Below are 23,521 nucleotides of genomic sequence, written 5' to 3' on the forward strand. Positions count from 1 at the left end.
ATTCCTGGAGGCTTTATCACATGACTACATATGCCTCCGACCGCCCCCCTCCCCAATCAAACAGCCTTTCCCCGCTCCCAATAAACAAGAGTGTTGAAGAAAAATGAGAGAAACGAACACGTTTTTTTTTTATATACATGCTCCTACGATTGATGATCTGGATTTGCTCGAAGCAGAGTCCAGGAAGTTGTTTTTTTTTTTTACATTTCTGGACAATCCTGGTGGGTTGGCAACCCATTTCCTCGGCTTGAGGAAATGGGGGTTAGAAAATCAGTCGGGATTACTGCTCCCGATCACTAAACTATGACCCTTGGAAAGTGCATGTGGGAGCAAAGGTCGGGAGAGACCAGGATCGGTGGGGAGGCTCTGAATAATTTGGTGACAAAGTTCACCCGTGAATAAAAGGCGGACTGCAGCTTAGGAACTGAACCCCAGTGAGATTCAGCGTCAAATGGTCAGGGGGAATAGGGGAATAAACAGGCTTGAGGCCCACGGGTTTATTATTGAATTTCCATTGCCTCACTCATCAGTGTTGGATTCTCTTGCTGAACGTGTGGAGATAGTGCCTGGTCCTGTGTTATAGAGCCAGTCGTTGACGAGAAACTCAGTTTGTCAATAAATCCTTTATTAAAATAACTTTTCTGTATTCTGCGCCTACTTTTCAAACTAATCTTTGTACGTTTTTCCTTTCCCCTACAGCCCCCCTCACCCCCTAAATATTGATATACAGGATGTTGGTACACTCCGTGCCCCGCTGAGTAATGAGGAGTTTTACACCTTAACTGCACAGCATACACCCAGGCACTCCCAGTGCAGTGCTGAGGGAGCGCTGCACTGTCGGAGGTGCCGTCTCTCGGATGAGAAGCTAAACCGAGGCCCGTCTGCCCTCTGAGGTAGGCGTAAAAAAATCCTACATCACTATTTCGAAGAAGAGCAGGGGGAGTTATCCCCGGTGTCCTGGGGCCAATATTTATCCCTCAATCAACATAACAAAAAGACGATCTGGGGCATTATCACATTGCTGTTTGTGGGAGCTTGCTGTGAGAAAATTGGCTGCCGCATTTCCCACATTCCAACAGTGACTGCACTCAAAGTATGAAGCGCATTGGGACATGCTGAGGTTGTGAAAGGCGCTATATAAATGCAAGTCTTTCTACTGCTCCCCACACCACCTCGAGCATCTGATTACACAGCAGCAGGGTTCTCAGAGGGTTCACTGGGCAAATAAAGCAACGGGTAGTAATGAGTCATGAAATAGCAGAAACGGCTGGATTCGATTCCTGGTCTGCACGGAGTTAGACATCCTTCACTGGGGCTGGGGCCTGAGCGCCACAATCCGTCTCAACGACCCTGGGTTATGTTTGGGGGCGCGTGAAATCATGTCGTGCAGAAATATCAAGTGGATGGAAGCTGCACATGTGGGCACTGCAGGCAAGAACAAGATGAGCCCAAGATGTGATGCTCCCCATAGTCAAATTGCCTGCCGGGCCTCGCATGCAATAAATGGAACAGGACAAGGGTTCCGAGAATGCTGTTGGCACTGCAACTCACAAAGAGTCAGTGTCTTTAGGAGGGAGAGAAAATGGTGAGAGGGTTTCACAGTAATTCACAGAATAAAACTAATAAAATGAATTTATTTCTCTTCCTTTCCAGTAGGGAAACAGTTCCAGAATTGTTCAGTGTACAGTGTTGTGCCCTCTGATTCCCCACGCAAAAAATGTGCAAGCCTGGACAGCAAGCGTCAGAAGGCTATTTGACTGGGGGCGGCATCATAGCCGAGTCTAATCTTGCCCTCACATCTTGCTCAGATGTGCACTTTCTAGTAAAAGTCACTGGATGGTGATCTAAATTTGGAACCGTTGCTGATTCCTCCCCCGCCCCCAGGGACTGAGGCCAATTCTTGCGCAACGACGGCTAACATGGGTGAGATCAAACCCGGCACCTTCTGACCGGCGTGACATAGGTGTCACGGCGTCTGCGGAGCGACTTGTGGCAAGACTGGAAAAGCTGGGATTGTTCTCCTTTGAGCAGAGAAGGTTAAAGGGGGAGATTTAACAGAGGCATCCAAAATCAAGAAGGGTTTTGATAAGAGTAAATAAAGAGAAATTTTTTCCACCAACAGGAGGGTCAGTAACCAGAGGACACAGAAGTAATTGGCGAAACAGGGGATGAGAATTTTTTTTAACGCAGCTAGTTAGCAACCTTCAAAAGAAAATTGGATAAATGCTTGAAGGGGAAAATTTGCAGGGCTGTGGGGAAAGAGCAGGGGGGAGTGGGACTGATTGGAGAGCTCTTTCAAAGAGCCGGCACAGGCACGATGGGCCGAATGGCCTCCTTTGCTGTACGATTCTACGAGTAAGCTTCTCTTCATACACAGTTGTCACGCTTCGATAACTGACGTAGAAAATAGGTGCAGGAGCAGGCCATTCGAGCCTGCCCCGCCATTCAATATGATCATGGCTGATCATTCACTTCAGTGCCCCATTTCTGCTTTCTCTCCATACCCCTTGATCCCTTTAGCTGTAAGGGCCACATCTAACTCCCTTTTGAATATATCTAACGAACTGGCCTCAACAACTTTCTGCGGTAGAGAATTCCACAGGTTCACAACTCTCTGAGTGAAGAAGTTTCTCCTCATCTCGGTCCTAAATGGCTTACCCCTTATCCTTAGACTGTGACCCCCTTGTTCTGGACTTCCCCAACATCAGGAACATTCTTCCTGCATCTAACCTGTCCAGTCCCGACAGTATTTTGTGTTTCTATGAGATCCCCTCTCATCCTTCTAAACTCCAGTGAATACAAGCCCAGTCGATCCACTCTCCTCATATGTCAGTCTCGCCATCCTGGGAATCAGTCTGGTGACGGTACTTTTAGTCCAACAGAAGGGGGAAAGTGGTGAAGGTGATCATTTTATTTAATACAAGATATTAACAAAGCAAAGAGGGAGTCTGGGGATAGAAAGGGACCAAAATGACAAAACAAATTTCAGTTCTACTAAACTTCAATGCGCTGACCAAGTGCTGGTGATGGGGTTTTGAGCAGAAGAAAGTCCACCTGTGTTTAGTTGAAGCCTGTTATTTGGATAGACACCTGATAGACGGTGGCTGTCGCAGCCCATTGACCTATTACGCCTGCATCACCGGCCTCGACTCCTTGGCTTCCAGTTTCACTCCAGATCCCGCGAATCCAGTCCCGCCCTGCATTCAAACAACAGGTGAGTGAGCAAGAACTACCGTAAGACACAATCCCGCAATCTTCACCATCCAGCAGTGTTTAACTTCATTAAAGGCAAAGAACCCTATTACAAAGAACTTGCATTTATATAGCACCTTTCACGTCCTCGGGACGTCCCAAAGTGCTTTCACAGCCAATGAATTACTTTCGACGGGCAGTTGTTTTGTAGGCAAATGTGGCGACCGATTTGCACACAGTAAGATCCCACAAACGACGCCATGGTGCATACGGAAACGTCAAACAGGGAAAGGGCAGCTGGTCTGTCTAACCTGTCCCAGACAATGATGGGTTAATCGGTTTTAGTGATGTTGGTTGAGGGAGAAATGGTGGACAAGTCACCATAGAATTCATGGCTCTTTGAAATAGTGCCACGAGATCTTTTACATCCATTGGAGGGGGCAGACGGGGCCTCGGTTTAATGCATGTTCTGAAAGACAGTGCAGCACTCCCTCAGCACTGCACTGGGAGTGTCAGCCTAGAATTTTGTGCTCAAGTCTCTGGAGTGGGACTTGAACCCACAACCTTCTGACTCAGAAGCAACACTTATTCTTTTTAATTTGTTCACGGGATGTGGGCGTCGCTGGCAAGGCCGGCATTTATTACCCATCCCGAATTGTCCTTGAGAAGGTGGTGGTGAGCTTCTTGAACTATGATCTTAGTGAATGGTGGAGCAGGCTCAAGGGGCCAAATGGCCGACTCCTGCTCCTATTTCTTGTGTTATGATTGCTCTTTCTCAGCACAGGCACCATGGGCCGAATGGCCTCTTTCTATGATGGGAGGGCCTCTAGAATGCATTGCCAGCTTGTGCTGACTCTCTGCCAGCCTTCAAGCGGGAGCTAGACCGGTTCTTATAGCAAGCAAGTGGATTAACAGTTCACTTGCACATTGTCAGTGTTATGACTGTAATGCACTTATACTCAAACTGTAGTGACCTTGGTCCTTTATTCGTAACTCCAGAGTGAGGCACAAGCATGGTGGGCAGCCTTTTATACTGGGCCCTGCACACCTGTGCAGGTGACCCTCAGGTCTCCCACCGAAGTGCCCTCTGGTGGACAGCCTCTGCCACAGGGGCAGGAAACGCCGGTCTCCACCAGTTACACCCTCTAGTGGTGCCAGCATATTATATACACAGTGTAAACCTTAGTGATAGTCCATCAGGTAACAAGTCTCCATCTTATGCAACTATACAGTGACTACACAGAGTATAACTGTAGTCTGCATATATTACAGTCGGTGTCATTTTCTGGACTGGGTTCACCTGCGGGGATCGGAGAGGGATTTTCCAGAGTTTCTTTTACCCCTTATTGGCCCTAGTTTTTTTTTCCTCTCGGGAGATGACACGGCAGCAGGGAATGGGGCTGGGAAGTGTCTGATCATGATGCCTGGAGCATCACGAGCGAGGGGCAGGCTCGATGAGCCAGCTGGCCTTTTACATTTCCGTACGATCACAAGCTGGAATGTAGCACCGAGTGGGAGACTCGTAGACGCCCGTGCGGAGATCCCGAGGCGCCGCACACTCACACGCACACAAATGGGCCACACTTCCTCACTCACCCTCTGTATCTGGATGATGTCCTTCTCCGTCAGTTTGGCCTCGTTGATTGGATCTACCATGTCATGTTTGATCAGTCTCTCCACGCACTCCATAGTGACCACGGCCCCTCTGCAAACCAGTTTTTAAAAAAAGGACACAATCAATCGAGACTGCCACACGAGCGGCAAAGACTCCTACGCACGCAGCCCTGAAACTCGTAAGAAATAGGTGAAGGAGTAGGCTATTTGGCCTGCTCCGCCATTTAATAAGATCATGCCTAATCCGATCTTGGCCTCAACTCCACTTCTCTGCCCACACTCTTGACTCCCTTATCGCTCAGAAATCTATCCATCTCCACCTTAAATATATTTAATGACCCAGCCTCCACAGCTCTCTGGGGCAGAGAATTCCAAAGATTCATGACCCTCTGAGAGAAGAAATTTCCAATGATGGGCGACACTGTCCCCCTTCTGTTACTGCCCTCCACCTAAAGTCTGCCCATTAAGGTCCTATTATTAATGGGTCACATAAGGGGCAGGGAGAGAGAAAGAGAGAAAATAAATAAAATTATAAGCAGCTTTGACTAGAAAAATCCGAGGTTGGATCAGAGTTGGATGATCTGAGCTGGGTTGACAGAAAGGGGCGCTACAACGGATTTCAGTACCTCTAGGCTGGGAAAATCAGCTGTAGACACCATCCCAAGTGAACTTTAGCTATGAGGGAAGATTGGATAGGCTGGGGTTGTTTTCTTTGGCACAGAAGAGGCTGAGGAGAGGACTTAATTGCGGTGTATAAAATTATGAAGGGCCTAAATAGTGTGAATAGGACGGACCTAATTCCCTTAGCAGAGGGGTTAACAACCAGGGGGCATAGATTGAAGTAATTGGTAGAAGGATTGGATGGGAGCTGAAGAGAGGGGGGGGAAAGAGAAGAGAGGGGGGGGAAAGAGAAGAGAGGGGGGGAGGGGGGGAGGGAAGAGTGGAGGGGGGAGGGAAGAGTGGAGGGGGGGAGGGAAGAGTGGAGGGGGGGAGGGAAGAGTGGAGGGGGGGAGGGAAGAGTGGAGGGGGGAGGGAAGAGTGGAGGGGGGGAGGGAAGAGTGGAGGGGGGGAAGGAAGAGTGGAGGGGGGGAGGGAAGAGTGGAGGGGGGGAGGGAAGAGTGGAGGGGGGGAGGGAAGAGTGGAGGGGGGGAGGGAAGAGTGGAGGGGGGGAGGGAAGAGTGGAGGGGGGGAGGGAAGAGTGGAGGGGGGGAGGGAAGAGTGGAGGGGGGGTGGGAAGAGTGGAGGGGGGGAGGGAAGAGTGGAGGGGGGTGGGAAGAGTGGAGGGGGGAGGGAAGAGTGGAGGGGGGAGGGAAGAGTGGAGGGGGGGAGGGAAGAGTGGAGGGGGGGAGGGAAGAGTGGAGGGGGGGAGGGAAGAGTGGAGGGGGGGAGGGAAGAGTGGAGGGGGGGAGGGAAGAGTGGAGGGGGGGAGGGAAGAGTGGAGGGGGGGAGGGAAGAGTGGAGGGGGGGAGGGAAGAGTGGAGGGGGGGAGGGAAGAGTGGAGGGGGGGAGGGAAGAGTGGAGGGGGGGAGGGAAGAGTGGAGGGGGGGAGGGAAGAGTGGAGGGGGGGAGGGAAGAGTGGAGGGGGGGAGGGAAGAGTGGAGGGGTGGGGAGGGAAGAGTGGAGGGGTGGGGAGGGAAGAGTGGAGGGGTGGGGAGGGAAGAGTGGAGGGGTGGGGAGGGAAGAGTGGAGGGGGGGAGGGAAGAGTGGAGGGGGGGAGGGGGGGAGGGAAGAGTGGAGGGGTGGGGAGGGAAGAGTGGAGGGGTGGGGAGGGAAGAGTGGAGGGGTGGGGAGGGAAGAGTGGAGGGGTGGGGAGGGAAGAGTGGAGGGGTGGGGAGGGAAGAGTGGAGGGGTGGGGAGGGAAGAGTGGAGGGGTGGGGAGGGAAGAGTGGAGGGGTGGGGAGGGAAGAGTGGAGGGGTGGGGAGGGAAGAGTGGAGGGGTGGGGAGGGAAGAGTGGAGGGGTGGGGAGGGAAGAGTGGAGGGGTGGGGAGGGAAGAGTGGAGGGGTGGGGAGGGAAGAGTGGAGGGGTGGGGAGGGAAGAGTGGAGGGGTGGGGAAGGAAGAGTGGAGGGGTGGGGAGGGAAGAGTGGAGGGGTGGGGAGGGAAGAGTGGAGGGGGGGAGGGGGAAGAGTGGAGGGGGAAGAGTGGAGGGGGGGAGGGGGAAGAGTGGAGGGGGAAGAGTGGAGGGGGGGAAGAGTGGAGGGGGGGAAGAGTGGAGGGGTGGGGAAGGAAGAGTGGAGGGGTGGGGAAGGAAGAGTGGAGGGGTGGGGAGGGAAGAGTGGAGGGGTGGGGAGGGAAGAGTGGAGGGGTGGGGAGGGAAGAGTGGAGGGGGGGAGGGGGAAGAGTGGAGGGGGGGAGGGGGAAGAGTGGAGGGGGGAGGGGGAAGAGTGGAGGGGGGGAGGGGGAAGGGAAGAGTGGAGGGGGGGAGGGAAGGGAGGGTGGAGGGGGGGGGAGGGAAGGGAGGGTGGAGGAGCCGAGGGGGTGGGGGAACGCGGGCTCACGGATCACTTACGACGGGCGCAGCACGGCACACGGTACGGAGTTTCCCAGCACGTCCCGGGTCACGGCGCAGACATAACGCTCCTGCCTGGTGATCAGCTGCACGCGCTCCAGCTTCTCGTCGACCGGCATGAAGTTGACAGGGATCAGGTCTTTCATCTTCAGGGGCTTCCCGCTCATCGGGCAGTACACGGTCTTGTCCTGCGAGGAGAGGCGGGAGAAGGCAGCTTTACAATTCAGAGATACAGGGGCAGGAGCAGGATGTTTGGCCCATTGATGTTGCGCCGTCATTTCATTCGCCCTGCAGCTCCCTCTCGCTAATCCCAATTCCCCCTCCCTCTCCGTCAGCCGTGGCTCAGTGGGCAGCACCCTCGCCTCTGAGTCAAAAGGTCGTGGGTTCAAGTCCCACTCCAGAGACTTGAGCACATAAATCTAGGCTGACTCTCCCAGTGCAGTGCTGGGGGAGTGCCGCACTGTCGGAGGTTCCGTCTTTCGGATGAGACGTTAAACCGAGACCCTGTCTGCTCTCTCAGGTGGATGTAAAAGATCCCACGGCCACTATTTTGAACAGCAGGGGAGTTGGTAGCGCTGTCCTAGATCAATATTTATCCCTCAACCAACGTCACTAAAATACAGATTATCTGGGTCATTATCACATTGCTGTTTGTGGGAGCTTGCTGTGCGCAAATTGGCTGCCGTGTTTCCCACATTACAACAGTGACTGCACTCTTAAAGTACTTCATTGGCCGTAAAGCGCTTTGGAACGTCCTGAGATTGCTAATGATGCTATATAAATGCAAGTCTTTCTTTTAACCCTGGGCTGCACCAGTCAGCAAGCCTCCAGAGGCTGTCAAGACATCATCAGTCAGTCCTTCGGTGTGTTTAAAGTATCGCCGTACCTCGGCAGTACGGCCCATGGGTCATCTGCGTCAGCCGTGGCTCAGTGGGTTCGCTCTCTCGCCTCGGGGTCAGTCGGTGCTGACCTCAAGCCAGGGCAGTGTTACACGATCAGTGAAGGATCAACCAGGGGTCCCAAGATCCTGATCATTATGCAGTCGCCATTCCTGCAAAGTGTATGGTTGTAAATGCCGGGCAAGGCCAAGACCGGGCTTGGCAGCGACACCACCACAGTCAAATAGTTTTCTAGAAACTTACAAGAACAGCCAGTTGGATGCGGTGTGGAGGTCTGTAGGCCCCCTTGGGAGCATTCCCCAGTCAGAGAAAGTGCTTTAGAAGAGGAGGAGGAAGGGGAAAGAAATATTGAACAGGTGAGGACTGAACACAGTTTGCCAGTAGGACAGTACATGCTTTCTGCTAGTACAGAACAGTGTGGTCTGTACATTGTACCTTATAACCAGAACATTGCACTGTCAGATCAGTCACCATCATCAATAGGCAGTCCCTCGGAATCGAGGAAGACTTGCTTCTACTCTAGAAATGAGCGGAACCATCCAATACGAGAACCACAGTCCCTGTCACAGGTGGGACAGGTATGCCGCACGCTCTTTCCGCTGCCTGCGCTTGGTTTCTGCACGCTCTCGGCGATGTGACTCGAGGTGCTCAGCGCCCTCCCGGATGCACTTCCTCCACTTAGGGCGGTCTTTGGCCAGGGACTCCCAGGTGTCAGTGGGGACGTTGCAGTTTTTCAGGGAGGCTTTGCGAGTGTCCTTGTAACGTTTCCTCTGCCCACCTTTGGCTCGTTTGCCGTGAAGGAGCTCAGAGTAGAGCACTTACTTTGAGAGTCTCGTGTCTGGCATGCGGACAATGTGGCCTGCCCAACAGAGTTGATCAAGTGTGGTCAGTGCTTCAATGCTGGGGACGTTGGCCTGGTCAAGGACACTAATTTTGGTGCATCTGTCCTCCCAGGGGATTTGTCGGATCTTGCGGAAGCATGGTTGGTGGTATTTCTCCAGTGACTTGAGGTGTCTACTGCATATGGTCCATGTCTCAGCCATACAGGAGGGAGGGTATTACTACAGCCCTGTAGACCATGAGCTTGGTGGCAGTTTTGAGGGTCTGGTCTTCAAACACTCTTTTCCTCAGGCAGCCGGCTGCACTGGCACACTGGAGGCGGTGTTGAATCTCGTCGTCAATGTCTGCTCTTGTTGATAAAAGTTCCTGAGGTATGGGAAATGGTCCATGTTGTCCAGGGCCGTGCCAGGTGAAGCCAGGATGAGGGATTATTCTGCCATTCACACCCCATCTCGACTCATCTTTTGTTTCCTAACTTGACCCATTACCATCTCATTTTTGCTCTCTAATCTCTCCTGCCTTCCACCCTTTCACAGACCTTCCCTTTTATTTATTCCTCCTTTCCCTCTTTCAGTGCCCTTGCATAAGAACATAAGAAATAGGAGCAGGAGTCGGCCATTCGGCCCCTCGAGCCTGCTCTGCCATTTAATAAGATCATGGCTGATCTGATCATGGACTCAGCTCCACTTCCCCATAACCCTTTACTCCCTTATCGCTCAAAAATCTGTCTACCTCCACCTTAAATATATTCAGCCTCCACAGCTCTCTGGGGGAGAGAATTCCACAGATTTACAACCCTCAGAGAAGAAATTCCTCCTCATCTCAGTTTTAAATGGGCGGCCCCTTATTCTGAGACTGTGTCCCTAGTTTTAGTTTCTCCAATGAGTGGGAATATCCTCTCTGCATCCATCTTGTCAAGCCCCCTCAATATCTTATACATTTCGATAAGATCACCTCTCTTTCTTCTGAACTCCATGAGTATAGGCCCAACCCACCTTCATAAGTCAACCCTCTCATCTCCGAAATCAACCGAGTGAACCTTCTCTGAACAGCCTCTAATGCAAGTATATTCTTCCTTAAACACGGAGACAAAACTATACGCAGTACTCTAGGTGCAGTTCCTTTAGAACCAGTTACATCTCAAACTTTTCCAGTTCAGACCCGAAATGTTAACTCCGTTTCTCCCTCCACAGACGCTGCCTGACCTGCTGAGTATTTCTAGCATTTTCTGTTTTTATTTCAGATTCCCAGCGTCCGCAGGATGGGATTATAGGACAAGAATGTGCAGGTGTAATTCGGTCCCGATTTGAAATGGGAGGAATTTTTTTTTTTAAATATAAAAGGGGCAGACTGGAAGAGCGCCGAAATACAACCAATTGCCTCAGATCACCTTACCGGTTTTCTTATGGTAGATGCCTTGGCCTCCGGAGTGAGTGATGGGATCCAGAAACTGGGCAAATGTTTTTGCTTCTCCTGCTGAATAGGATCCTTGCTGGAACTAGCTTCGGCTTCCCCTGGGGATCAAAGGGCAAAGTTCAGAGGGGGGACAAAAAAAGACCATACACGGCACAGATACGCATATATTAAAAGTCGATGTTGTGGGTTCAAGTCCCCACTCCAGAGACTCGAGCGCAACATCTAGGCTGACACTCCCAGTGCATGCAGATGAGGAGGAATTTCTTCTCTCAGAGGTTCGTGAATCTTTGGAATTCTCTGCCTCAGAGAGCTGTGGAGGCTGGGGGGTCATTGAATATATTTAAGTTGAAAATAGACAGATTTTTGAACGATAAGGGAGTCAAGGGTAATGGGGAGCGGGCGGGGAAGTGGAGCTGAGGCCAAGATCAGATCAGCCATGATCTTATTGAATGGCGGAGCAGGCTCAAGGGGCCAAATGACCTACACCTGTTCCTATATCTTATGTTCTTATGTAACAGCTTGTAATTATATAGCGCCTTTAACGTAGTGAAACGTCCCATGGTGCTTCACAGGAGTATTATGCGAGAAAAATTTGACACCAAGCCACGGTCAAAGAGGTAGGTTTTAAGGAGTGTCTTGAAGGAGGAGAGAGAGGTTTAGAGAGGTGGAGAGGTTTAGGGAGGGAGTTTCCAAGATTGAGGCCCAGGCAACAGAAGGCACGGCCACCGATGGTTGAGCGATTATAATCAGGGATGCTCAGGAGGGCAGAATTAGAGGAGCGCAGACATCTCTGGGGGGGTTGTGGGGCTGGAGGAGATTACAGAGATAGGGAGGGGGCGAGGGCCATGGAAGGATTTGAAAATAAGGATGAGAATTTTGAAATCGAGGCGTTGCTGGACCGGGAGCCAATGTGAGTCAGCGAGCACAGGGGGTGATGGGTGAGCGGGACTTGGTGCGAGTTAGGACACGGAAATCCGAGTTTTGGATCACCTCGAGTTTACGTAGGGTAGAATGTGGGCGGCCGGCCAGAGGTGCGTTGGAATAGTCGAGTCTGGAGGTAACAAAGGCTTCCACCCGCCGTAGGACACCTTACCCCCTTTGGCGCTGAAGGGATTCAGCGGCTTGCTCACGATGGTCGATTCTTTCTCCAGGAAGGCTTTGACTTTGGTCTCCTTCTCCGCTTTGGCCAGCTCGGCCAACTCCGTCTTCTTGACATTCTTCTGCTTCTCGTATGCCTGGGGGAAGAATATATTTTTTTTTAAATAAAGCTTTACGAAAGCTGAAACGAGGAGAGGCACGGCGCCAGGCGAGGTCGGGGTCAGGTCCGCGCTCGCGACCTCCCGCAGGTCAAGTCCCGGACGGGGTCAAGCAGGTGGAGGCAAGTCAGCACTAACATCACCGAGCAGCTAGGGGAGCACCAACATTGTCATAGATCCCTATTGCCCTTCTGGAGTTATTACAGAAGAACATAAGAAATAGGAGCAGAAGTCGGCCATTCGGCCCCTCGAGCCTGCTCCGCCATTCAATAAGATCATGGCTGATCTTCGACCTCAACTCCACTTTCCCCCCGATCCCCATAATCCTTCGATTTCCTTAATATCCAAAAATCTATCGATAAATGCAAGTCTTTCTTTCTTTTATCGTTGCTACCAACATGAAACGAGGCAGGTTATTGCCCTGCTCAGCAGCTGTGGACCACTTGGAAAACGCCCGAGAGAGAAATCATCCGAGAACCTTAGAACGAGCAAGGTGCAGCACTTGGCACAGCCGTTCATTGCAAAGGTGCAACACTCCCCACTAGTGGTCAGCACACCCGGTGTGCCTGAACCATGCAATGTCCCAGCTTTGATTCCTGGTCTGTGCTGAGTTAGCCCATAAGCACACAAGAAATAGGAGCAGGAGTTGGCCGTTCGGCCCCTCGAGCCTGCTCTGCCATTCAATAAGATCATGGCTGATCTTCTACCTCAACTCGCCTTTCCCTCCCGATCCCCATATCCCCATATCCCTCGATTCCGGGGAATGGGAGAAATTTAGAAATCAGCAGAGGACGGCAAAGGGTTTGATTAGGGCAGGGAAAATGGAGTACGAGAAGAAGCTTGCAGGGAACATTAAGACAGATTGCAAAAGTTTCTATAGATATGTAAAGAGAAAAAGGTTAGTAAAGACAAACGTAGATCCCGTGCAGTCAGAATCAGGGGAAGTCATAACGGGGAACAAAGAAATGGCAGACCAATTGAACAAGTACTTTGGTTCGGTATTCACTGAGGAGGACACAAACAACCTTCTGGATATAAAAGGGGTCAGAGGGTCTAGTAAGGAGGAGGAACTGAGGGAAATCCTTATTAGTCGGGAAATTGTGTTGGGGAAATTGATGGGATTGAAGGCTGATAAATCCCCAGGGCCTGATGGACTGCATCCCAGAGTACTTAAGGAGGTGGCCTTGGAAATAGCGGATGCATTGACAGTCATTTTCCAACATTCCATTGACTCTGGATCAGTTCCTATCGAGTGGAGGGTAGCCAATGTAACCCCACTTTTTAAAAAAGGAGGGAGAGAGAAAACAGGGAATTATAGACCGGTCAGCCTGACCTCAGTAGTGGGTAAAATGATGGAATCAATTATTAAGGATGTCATAGCAGTGCATTTGGAAAGAGGTGACATGATAGGTCCAAGTCAGCATGGATTTGTGAAAGGGAAATCATGCTTGACAAATCTTCTGGAATTTTTTGAGGATGTTTCCAGCAGAGTGGACAAGGGAGAACCAGTTGATGTGGTATATTTGGACTTTCAGAAGGTTTTCGACAAGGTCCCACACAAGAGATTAATGTGCAAAGTTAAAGCACATGGGATTGGGGGTAGTGTGCTGACATGGATTGAGAACTGGTTGTCAGACAGGAAGCAAAGAGTAGGAGTAAATGGGGACTTTTCAGAATGGCAGGCAGTGACTAGTGGGGTACCGCAAGGTTCTGTGCTGGGGCCCCAGCTGTTAACACTGTACATTAATGATTTAGACGAGGGGATTAAATGTAGTATCTCCAAATTTGCAGATGACACTAAGTTAGGTGGCAGTGTGAGCTGCGAGGAGGATGCTATGAGGCTGCAGAATGACTTGGATAGGTTAGGTGAGTGGGCACATGCATGGCAGATGAAGTATAATATGAATAAATGTGAGGTTATCCACTTTGGTGGTAAAAACAGAGAGACAGACTATTATCTGAATGGTGACAGATTAGGAAAAGGGGAGGTGCAACGAGACCTGGGTGTCATGGTACATCAGTCATTGAAGGTTGGCATGCAGGTGCAGCAGGCGGTTAAGAAAGCAAATGGCATGTTGGCCTTCATAGCGAGGGGATTTGAGTACAGGGGCAGGGAGGTGTTGCTGCAGTTGTACAGGGCCTTGGTGAGGCCACACCTGGAGTATTGTGTACAGTTTTGGTCTCCTAACTTGAGGAAGGACATTCTTGCTATTGAGGGAGTGCAGCGAAGGTTCACCAGACTGATTCCCGGGATGGCGGGACTGACATATGAAGAAAGACTGGATCAACTGGGCTTGTATTCACGGAGTTCAGAAGAATGAGAGGGGATCATATAGAAACGTTTAAAATTCTGATGGGTTTAGACAGGTTAGATGCAGGAAGAATGTTCCCAATGTTGGGGAAGTCCAGAACCAGGGGTCACAGTCTAAGGATAAGGGGTAAGCCATTTAGGACCGAGATGAGGAGAAACTTCTTCACCCAGAGATTGGTGAACCTGTGGAATTCTCTACCACAGAAAGTTGTTGAGGCCAATTCACTAAATATATTCAAAAAGGAGTTAGATGAAGTCCTTACTACTAGGGGCATCAAGGGGTATGGCGAGAAAGCAGGAATGGGGTACTGAAGTTGCATGTTCAGCCATGAACTCATTGAATGGCGGTGCAGGCTAGAAGGGCCAAATGGCTGACTCCTGCGCCTATTTTCTATGTTTCTATGATTCCTTTTGTATCCAAAAAATCGATCGATCTCTGTCTTGAATATACTCAAAGACTGAGCCTCCACAGCCCTCTGGGGCAGAGAATTCCAAAGATTCACCACCCTCTGAGTGAAGAAGTTTCTCCTCATCTCAGTCCTAAATGGCCGACCCCTTAATCTGAGACTGTGACCCCTGGTTCTAGACTCCCCAGCCCGGGGGAAACATCCTCCCTGAATCTACCCTGTCAAGCCCTGTAAGAATTGTGTATGTTTCAATGAGATCACCTCTCATTCTTCTAAACTCCATAGAGTGTGGGCCCATTAGGACACCCTTTCATCCCACGAGTCAACCTAGTAAATCTCTCATTGATCTCAGCCAGTCATCATCATCATCATAGGCAGTCCCTCGGAATCGAGGAAAACTTGCTTCCACTCAAAGTGCGTTCTCAGGTGACTGAACAGTCCAATACGGGAATTACAGTCTCTGTCAAAGGTGGGACAGAGAGTCGTTGAAGGAAAGGGTGGGTGGGATAGATTTGCCTCACGCTCCTTCCGCTGTCTGCACTTCATTTCTGCACACTCTCGGCGACGAGACTCAAGGTGCTCAGTGCCCTCCCGGATGCTCTTCCTCTACTTAGGGCGATCTTGGGCCAGGTGTCGGTGGGGATGTTGCACTTTATCAGGGAGGCTTTGAGGGTGCCTTTGTAACGTTTCCACTGCCCACTTGGGGCTCGCTTGCCGTGCAGGAGTTCTGAGTGGAGCGCTTGCTTTGGGAGTTGTGTGTCGGGCATGTGAGCAATATGTTTAGTGTAAGGCCCATGCTTTTGAATGCCTCGGTGATGGCTTGGGAGTTCGGCCTGTGAGTGAGCGCAGACGCAAACGTCGTCTGCATTCTGGAGTTCGATGACAGAGGATGGGACGACCTTGGATCTAGCCTGGAGGCGACGAAGGTTGAACAGGTTCCAATTCTCAGCCAGTAAGAGGTAGGCAGAATTGGCCTCAATGTCCAGAGGTCCGAGAGTGAATACCGGCCCAGGTTCCCAGTCTCAGTCTCTGCTGCACTCTACCGGGGAAATAATGCATGCAGGGTCAGTCAGGTAAAAAGGATTGGTTTTAGCTTTTGTCTCGCTCTGTGGTCAGAGTGTCTACCATCACTCACTCACTCAACCCATTCTGAAGAATGGCTATTTGAACGAAAAGGAGAGCGAGAAAAAGAGAGCGTGCGCGAGCGCGAGAGAGAGAGCACTCGAGCGAGAGCGATCGAGCGAGAGAGAGCGCGCGAGCGAGAGCGCGCGAGCGAGAGCGCGCGAGCGAGAGAGATCCAACCAAAGCGTGGGAAGGTTGCCACTCCAGGTTTGGGGGGGGGGAGGGGGCGCCGGAGGAAGTGATGAGAAAGGGGACACCACCTTTATTTTCTTGGCAATCTCGGTTTTCTGGTGCAAGATGTATTCCAGGATTGCTTCCTTTTCATAGATATACCCGTCGGGTCTGCAAAACGGATACAGAAAAAGAAACATTTATTCGTGAGACAAACCGCTGACCTTTCCAACACTGAACACAGACGTGTTGCATTTAACCACATTCTGACCCGCCCCCTCATTGGTTCAAAGGCCAAGTGCCCGGTGACCCACTGAGACCGAAAGGCCACGGGTTTGATGCCTGATCTGTGCCGAGTTAAGAACGAACGAACCTGCATTTCTACAGCGCCTTACATCAACATCAGTCCCTTAGCTCTTTACAGCCAATAAAGTACTTTTGAAGTGTAGTCACTGTTGCAATGTGGGAAAGCTGGATGGCAGCCTCAGTCTGCTGCAGGTGCTGGTTAAAGGCATGTGGTACATTTTGTTGTCGTCCTCCTACATAATGCACTTAGTTCTTGTTTGTTTGCTCATCACTAGTGTTAAAATTAAGGTCTTTTCTGGGCACGTGCTCTGGGATTCCCGCCCCAAAGAAAGACCTGAATTTATATAGCGCCTTTCACAACCACCAGACGTCCCCAAAGTGTTTTACAGCCAATGAAGTACATTTATTGGAGTGTTGTCACTGCTGTATTGTGGGTAACGCGACAGTCAATTTGCGCACAGCAAGCTCCCACCAACAGCAACGTGAGAATGAGCCAGATCTTCTGTTTCAGTACTGTGGACTGAGGGATAAATATTGGCCATAAGAAGAAGACTCACGTGATGACGGGATCTTTGCATGGTTGCAGGGACAAGCAGCAGCAGTCAAAGTCCTTGATGGCATCTTTGCTGAGACGCAAGGACTGCGTACCATAGCCGGAGACCGCTGGGCGAGAAAGAAAGAAAAAGACTTGCATTTATATAGCGCCTTTCACGACTACCAGGACGTCTCAAAGCGCTTTACAGCCAATGAAGTACTTTTGGAGTGTAGTCACTGCAGTAATGTGGGAAGCGCGGCAGCCAATTTGCGCACAGCAAGCTCCCACAAACAGCAACGTGATAATGACCCAGATCATCTGATGCTGACTGAGGGATAAATATTGGCCCCAGAACACCGGGGAAAACTTCCCTGCTCTTCTTCGAAAATAGTGCCGTGGGATCTTTTACGTCCACCTCAGAGAACAGACGGGGCCTCGGTTTAACGTCTCATCCGAAAGACGGCACCTCCGACAGTGCGGCGCTCCCTCAGCACTGCATTGGGAGTGTCAGCCTGGATTCTGTGCTGGAGTGGGACTTGAACTCACAACCTTCTGACTCAGAGGCGAGAGTGCTGCCCACTGAGCCATGGCTGACACAAGTATTTAGAGTCATCTGGAGCACAGAGGCATCCCCTGCACCACAATTAATCTCAACACTGTAGATAGCATGGACACAAGACTGAACAATTAGTAGGATTAACCATTAAAATAGAACACCTCACTCGCGTCAACCACCAGCCTTAGTCCCTTAAACTGCAGGAAACACATCCACCTGCCCCACGCTCCTTCTACCTCTCTGTCTCCCCGCTGTCACATCATGACTGACCCCACATGAAACTGAACTGTGTTGATGTACCAACAATCTCTTCTGAACCAGTCCCCCGGAGTCGAGGATGACTTGCTTCCACACTGACACGAGTTCTCAGGTGACTGATGAGACCAATGTGGGACCGACAGTCTCTGTCACGGGTGGGGCAGACGGTGGTTGGAGGGCCGGGTGGGTGGGGGGCTCGGGGGTTGTCGTGCTCTCCTTCCGTTGTTTGTACTTGGTTTCCGCGTGCTCCCGGCGAAGAGACTCGAAGTATTCGGCGCCTTCCCGGATAATCCTCCTCCACTTTGAGTGGCCTTCTCAGGAGTCGGTGGGGATGTTACATTTTTTTTTTTTAAAAACGGTTTTGAGCGTGTCCTTGAAGCGTTTTCTCTGCCCTCCTGGGACTCGCCCGCGTGACGTAGCTCGGCGTAGGGTGCTTGTTTCGGGAGTCAGTATCGGGCATGCAGACAATGTGGCCCGTCGGAGCTGGCCTGAGAGAGAACGCTGAAGTTGGTGTGCCTATCCTGCCAATGAATTTGAAGGATTTTTGCAGTGGACAATGTGGACCCCTTGCCATACCTTGGGAGCCGACTATCAGCAAGAACAGACATCGATGACAAAGGCCAACACCCACTCCAGTGCACCAGTGCAGACTTCGGCTGCCTGAGGAAGAGAGTGTTCAAAGGCGAAGATCTCAAACCCGGCACCAAGCTCATGGTCTACAGAACAGTGGTGATACCCGCCCTCTTTTATGCTTCAGCGACATGGAACATGTACAGCAGGCACCTCAAAGCACTGGAGAAGTACCACCAACGCTGAATGCACAATTAGCAAATGATAGACAACGCTCAAAGATGTTAAATACACATTTGATCTATTAAAAAATGTGTAATGCAAATACACAGTGAATGGATTTTTTTTCCAATTCGTTCCTGGGATGTGGGTATCGCTGGCAAGGCCGGCATTTATTGCCCATCCAGAAGGTGGTGGTGAGCCGCCTTCTTGAACCGCTGCAGTCCCGTGTGGTGAAGGTGCTCCCACAGTGCTGTTAGGGAGGGGGTTCCAGGATTGTGACCCAGCGACGATGAAGGAACGGCCGATATATTTCCACGTCGGGACGGTGTGTGACTGGGAGGGGAACGTGGAGGTGGTGGTGTTCCCATGCGCCTGCTGCCCTTGTCCTTCGAGGGGGTAGAGGTCGCGGGTTTGGGAGGTGCTGCCGAAGGCATTGAATGAATGCAGATAGACTAGTAACAGGAGCTGGGAGTTACAGTAGACAGGTCACCCTCAATGTCTCGACAGTGTGCCAAAGTAATAAACACGTGAATAGAAGTACAGGCAGAACAGGATAGGTCATCGATGTCTATCCTTGCTGATAGTCATTATCATCATCATCTTAGGCGGTCCCTCGAACGAGGATGGCTCGCTTGCACGAGTTCACAGGTGTTTCGATGAAGGAGCCGATGTTCCTAGGCCCCCAGGGTACGGTAAAAGGGGTCCACATTGTCCACTGGAAAATCCTGCACATTCATTGGCAGGATAGGACAAAGGCTGTGCTGGGGTTTTACAATGCACTGGTCAGATCATACATAATTAGAGTCATCACAATATTAAAAGAAAAGCTGCGTAAGCAATGGAAAAGACGGAGGAAACAGATCCAAGTAAATACATTCCAAACAACGCGGATACTGGAAATCAGAAAGAAGAACAGAAAATGCTGGAAATACTCAGCGGGTCAGGCAGCATCTGTGGAGAGAGAAACAGAGTTAATGTTTCAGGTCGGTGACCAGTTTCAAGTCGACTGGGTTCTGACGAAGGATCACCAACCTGAAACGTTAACTCTCTGTTTCTCTCTCCACAGATGCTGCCTGACCCGCTGAGTATTTCCAGCATTTTCTGTTTTTATTCCAAAAGAACATAAGAAATAGGAGCAGGAGTCGGCCATTTGACCCCTCAAGCCTCCACCACTCAATAAGATCACGGCTGATCTGATCTCGGGCTCAGCTCCACTTCCCTGCCCGCTCCCCATAACCCTTCACACTCCCTCATCGTTCAAAAATCTGTCCATCTCCGCCTTAAATATATAAAATGACCCAGCCTCCACAGCTCTCTGGGGCAGAGAATTCCACAGATTTACAACCCTCAGAGAAGAAATTCCTCCTCATTTCCGTTTTAAATGAGCCACCCCTAATTCTGAAACTATGCCCCCTCGTTCTAGATTCGCCCGTGAGTGGAAACATCCTCTCTGCATCGGGAAGACCGAAGCCCTTGTTTTCGATGCCCAACAAAAACAGCGTTGCCCTCGCTGCTGACTCCGTCTCCCTCCCTGGCCGCTCGCTCAAGATGATCTAAACTGCACGAGGTCTCAGCAGTTTGCTCAACCCAGTGTTGGGCTTCAAGCTTCACATCCCGTTCATTACCACACCATTTACTTCCAGCCACCCTTCCAGCCTGCAGGTCAACCCTGATCACGTCACAATATTTCTGCGCGCTCTCGGCGACGAGACTCGAGGTGCTCAGCGCCCTCCCGGATGCTCTTCCTCCACTCAGGGCGGTCTTTGGCCGGGGACTCCCAGGTGTCGGTGGGGATGTTGCACTTTATCAGGGAGGCTTTGAGGGTGTCCTTGAAATGCTTCCTCTGCTCACCTTGGGCTTGCTTGCCGTGTAGGAATTCAGAACAGAGCACTTGCTTTGGGAGTCTTGCGTCAGGCATGCGAACAATGTGGCCCGCCCAATGGAGCTGATCGAGTGTGGCCAGTGCTTCGATGCTGGGGATGACGGTACTGGGCCCGGAGGAGCCGGGGGCAGCACGGGCCAGCCCACACTAGGATATGTGCGCGCGCTAGGTCCATGCAGCAGAGCTGGTCTCCAGTCGTCTTGGTTAATTCTTGCCACTGGACCAAGACCTCGCTCTGTCAAGCCCGTGTGGTGGCTGGTGTGCAACGGCCACCCCACGTTAAAAAAATCCACCCACAGGCATCTTCCACCCTTCACGATGTAGTTTGGGATCCGGAATATTAGGTCCTTCATTGAAACACCTGTGAACTCGTCCCTTTTCGGCGTGGAAGCAAGTCACCCTCGCTTCGAGGGACTGCCTGTGATGATGATGTTAGCCTGATCGAGGACGCTGACGTTGGTGCGTCTGTCCTCCCAGGGGATTTGCAGGAACTTGCGGAGACATCGTCGATGATATTTCTCCAGTGATTTGAGGTGTCTACTGTATATGGTCCACGTCTCTGAGCCACAGGAGGGCGGGTATCACAAACAGACGACGTAGACTAAACGATCAGCTACCCATTGTCCTGAAACCAGGTCTTATTGCCACAATCGACCCTTGCCATGAAATACTGTAAACACACAGGTGATCAGATTGACACATTTTAAACTGCTGAATGACTCTCACACCATCTAGCATCCTGTTTTTGTGTTGACATCCTCTGCTTTGGTCCAAGCTTCAATACACTCCATGTTCATCAGAAAAGCTGCTTCAACTTTTAACCCAGTGTGTGTGTCATCTCCAGACTGCGCCATAAAGCGAGGCATTCGGGTAATACGGGCTTTCACTCCCACCTGCCCCCCCCTCCCACCTGCAGCCCGGTACCTGTGTCCTTCTTCTTCTCGTAATAGGTGTACACAGCTCCCGCCGTGCAGTTCTTCCCGTGTCTCGTCATCACTCACACACCAGCCGTGGCTCAGTCCTGCAGGAATGAACGAAAGGAAGAAATATCAGCCGTGGCTCAGCGGGCCGCGCTCTCGCCTTAGTCTGAAGGTTGTGGGTTCAAGTCCCACTCCAGGGACCTGAGCACATAAATCTAGGCTGACACTCCCCAGTGCGGTTCTGAGGGAGTGCTACACTCTGAGGTGCCGTCTTTCGGATGAGACCGAGGCCCCGTCTGCTCTCTCAAGTGGACGTAAAAGATCTCACGGCACTGTTTCAAAGAAGGGCAGGGGAGTTCTCCCCGGTGACCTGGCCAATGTTTATCTCGCAATCAAAACAACAACAAACAGATTATCTTGTCATTATCACACATTTTGGGGGAGCTTGCTGTGCGCAGTTGGCTGCCATGTTTCCTAGAGTGACTACATTTCAAAAGTACTTCATTGGCTGTAAAGCGTCCCAAGATCACGAAGGGCGCTATATAAATGCAAGTCTTTCTTTTTCTTTATAGTTTGGGACAACAGTTTGTAATTACATCTTTTGAGCATTTATAAAAACATTCAATTAATATGCGTCAGTGTTTTATATCAGTTCCCAAACACAATTTGGAGACATTCCTTTAACTATCAGTATCAGACAGCTAGTTTGAGAAACACTGCCCCAGAAATAAAGATAAGATACAAGTTGGTTGGCAGAGACTATCAGCTTCTACACATTGTTTTAAAACACTAATAAAGTTATTATTTTTCATCCACCTTACATGGCAAGTAAATAAACTTAAAACATGATTACTCCCAAGTAAAAAGAAACCTTCACATAGAACCTAATCACATCTCGGAAACACTTCACGTACACTGAAAAGTTAAATCACTTACGCAGGCCACCATTTTTCACAAAACCAGATGCTACAAATCACAAATGAGCAGATAATCTGTTTTTGTTACATTGATTGAGGGATAACTATTGGCCGCAGGACACCGGGGATAACTCCCCTACTCTTCTTCGAAATAGCAGCCGTGGGACCTTTTATGTCCACCTGAGAGGGCAGACAGGGCCTCGGTGTAACATCTCATCTGAAAGACGGCATCTCCGACAGGGCAGCGCTCCCTCGGCACTGCATTGGAAGTGTCGGTGCAGATTGTGGGCTCGGGTAGAGGTGAGAGTGTCTCCAATGCATAAGTGCATTAACATATATGTGTATTTAAACAGGGCTGTAGTAATACCCGCCCTCCTGAATGGATCAGAGGCATGGACGACTTACAGAAGACACATCAAGTCGCTGGAGATATATCACCAAGGATGTCTCCGCAAGATCCTGCAAATCTCCTGGGAGGTCAGATGCACCAACATCAGTGTCCTCGCCCAGGCTAACATCCCCAGCATTGAAGCACTGACCACACTCGATGAGCTTCGCTGGGCAGGCCACGTTGTTCGCATGCCAGACACGAGACCCACCCCCCCCCCCCCTAAGCAAGCGCTCTACGCGGAGCTCCTTCACGGCAAACGAGCCAAAGGTGGGGCGGCGTAAAACGTTACAAGGACACCCTCGAAGCCTCCCTGGTGAAGTGCGACATCCCCACTGACACCTGGGAGGACCCTGGCCGAAGAAACATAGAAAATAGGTGCAGGAGTAGGCCATTCGGCCCGACAAAGGAGAAAGTGCATCCGGGTGGGCTTTGAGCTCTTTGAATCTCAACGGCGCGAGCGTGAAGAGGTCAGGCGCAGGCGGCGGAAGGAGCGTGTGGCAAACCAGTCCCATCTGTAACAGGGCCTGTGGTTCTCGTATCGGACTGTTCAGCCATGTAAGGACTCACTTCAGGAGTGGAAGCAAGTCTTCCTCGATCGCAAGGCACTGCCTATGATGATGATATTTAAACATTTAAAGACTATTTTGAGGCTGAGACAGCACAGGAGGAGGCCGTTCGGTCCATTGTGCCTGTGCTAGCCCCTTTTGGGGGAATTATCCAATCCCTGCAGACTGCTCCCCTATTTCAAGCAGATATCTGATGCCACTTGTGTGGAAAGCCACTACTGAAGCTGCATGCAAACCTGGTACAAGATTATACACCAAATGATGATTACTGAAGTACATTTAACTCTGGGACTCACCCCCAACAACACAGGTTCCACCAGGTCGGAAGTGCGTCACGTTCGACCCGACCGGAAACAAAACCCCCGCCGGCCAGCAGTCCCGGATGTAGCGACGGTTGAGCATGCGCACTGTCTCCCATCACTGCGCTGTGAGCCTGGCGCGCCCCCTGCCGCCCGGGAGGCGTGTTGGTGTGCGCCTGCAGCGCCCCCTGCCGCCCGGGAGACGTGTTGGTGTGCGCCTGCAGCGCCCCCTGCCGCCCGGGAGGCGTGTTGGTGTGCGCCTGCAGCGCCCCCTGCCGCCCGGCAGGCGTGTTGGTGTGCGCCTGCAGCGCCCCCTGCCGCCCGGGAGGCGTGTTGGTGTGCGCCTGCAGCGCCCCCTGCCG

The 23,521-nt window shown here is 51.2% G+C and overlaps 1 protein-coding gene across 1 annotated transcript; it reads right to left on the reverse strand.

The window, feature by feature from the left end:
- Window positions 1-2,896: 2,896 nt before the first annotated feature.
- nosip (nitric oxide synthase interacting protein) lies at window positions 2,897-23,227 on the reverse strand. Its single transcript, XM_070861755.1, has 9 exons — window positions 23,157-23,227; window positions 20,991-21,087; window positions 16,601-16,706; window positions 15,827-15,908; window positions 11,564-11,705; window positions 10,450-10,568; window positions 7,316-7,503; window positions 4,789-4,897; window positions 2,897-3,197 (listed from the first exon to the last, which is right to left on the reverse strand). Exons 2-9 carry the CDS (start codon window positions 21,058-21,060, stop codon window positions 3,126-3,128), a joined length of 888 nt encoding a protein of 295 aa, XP_070717856.1. The 5' UTR covers window positions 21,061-21,087; window positions 23,157-23,227; the 3' UTR covers window positions 2,897-3,125.
- Between the last annotated feature and the right edge of the window lie 294 nt (window positions 23,228-23,521).

Source organism: Pristiophorus japonicus, chromosome 19, assembly GCF_044704955.1.
Source record: "Pristiophorus japonicus isolate sPriJap1 chromosome 19, sPriJap1.hap1, whole genome shotgun sequence".
NCBI classification, from domain to species: domain Eukaryota; kingdom Metazoa; phylum Chordata; class Chondrichthyes; family Pristiophoridae; genus Pristiophorus; species Pristiophorus japonicus.

Bases quoted from the DNA above. Each gene is read 5' to 3' on its own strand.
- nosip (XM_070861755.1), bottom strand. From the start codon at position 21,060: ATGACGAGACACGGGAAGAACTGCACGGCGGGAGCTGTGTACACCTAT. The intron at 16,707-20,990 runs GTACCGGGCTGC...TTTCTCGCCCAG, and splicing joins CGAGAAGAAGAAGGACACAG to CGGTCTCCGGCTATGGTACG. The intron at 15,909-16,600 runs GTGAGTCTTCTT...TCCGTTTTGCAG, and splicing joins TGCAAAGATCCCGTCATCAC to ACCCGACGGGTATATCTATG.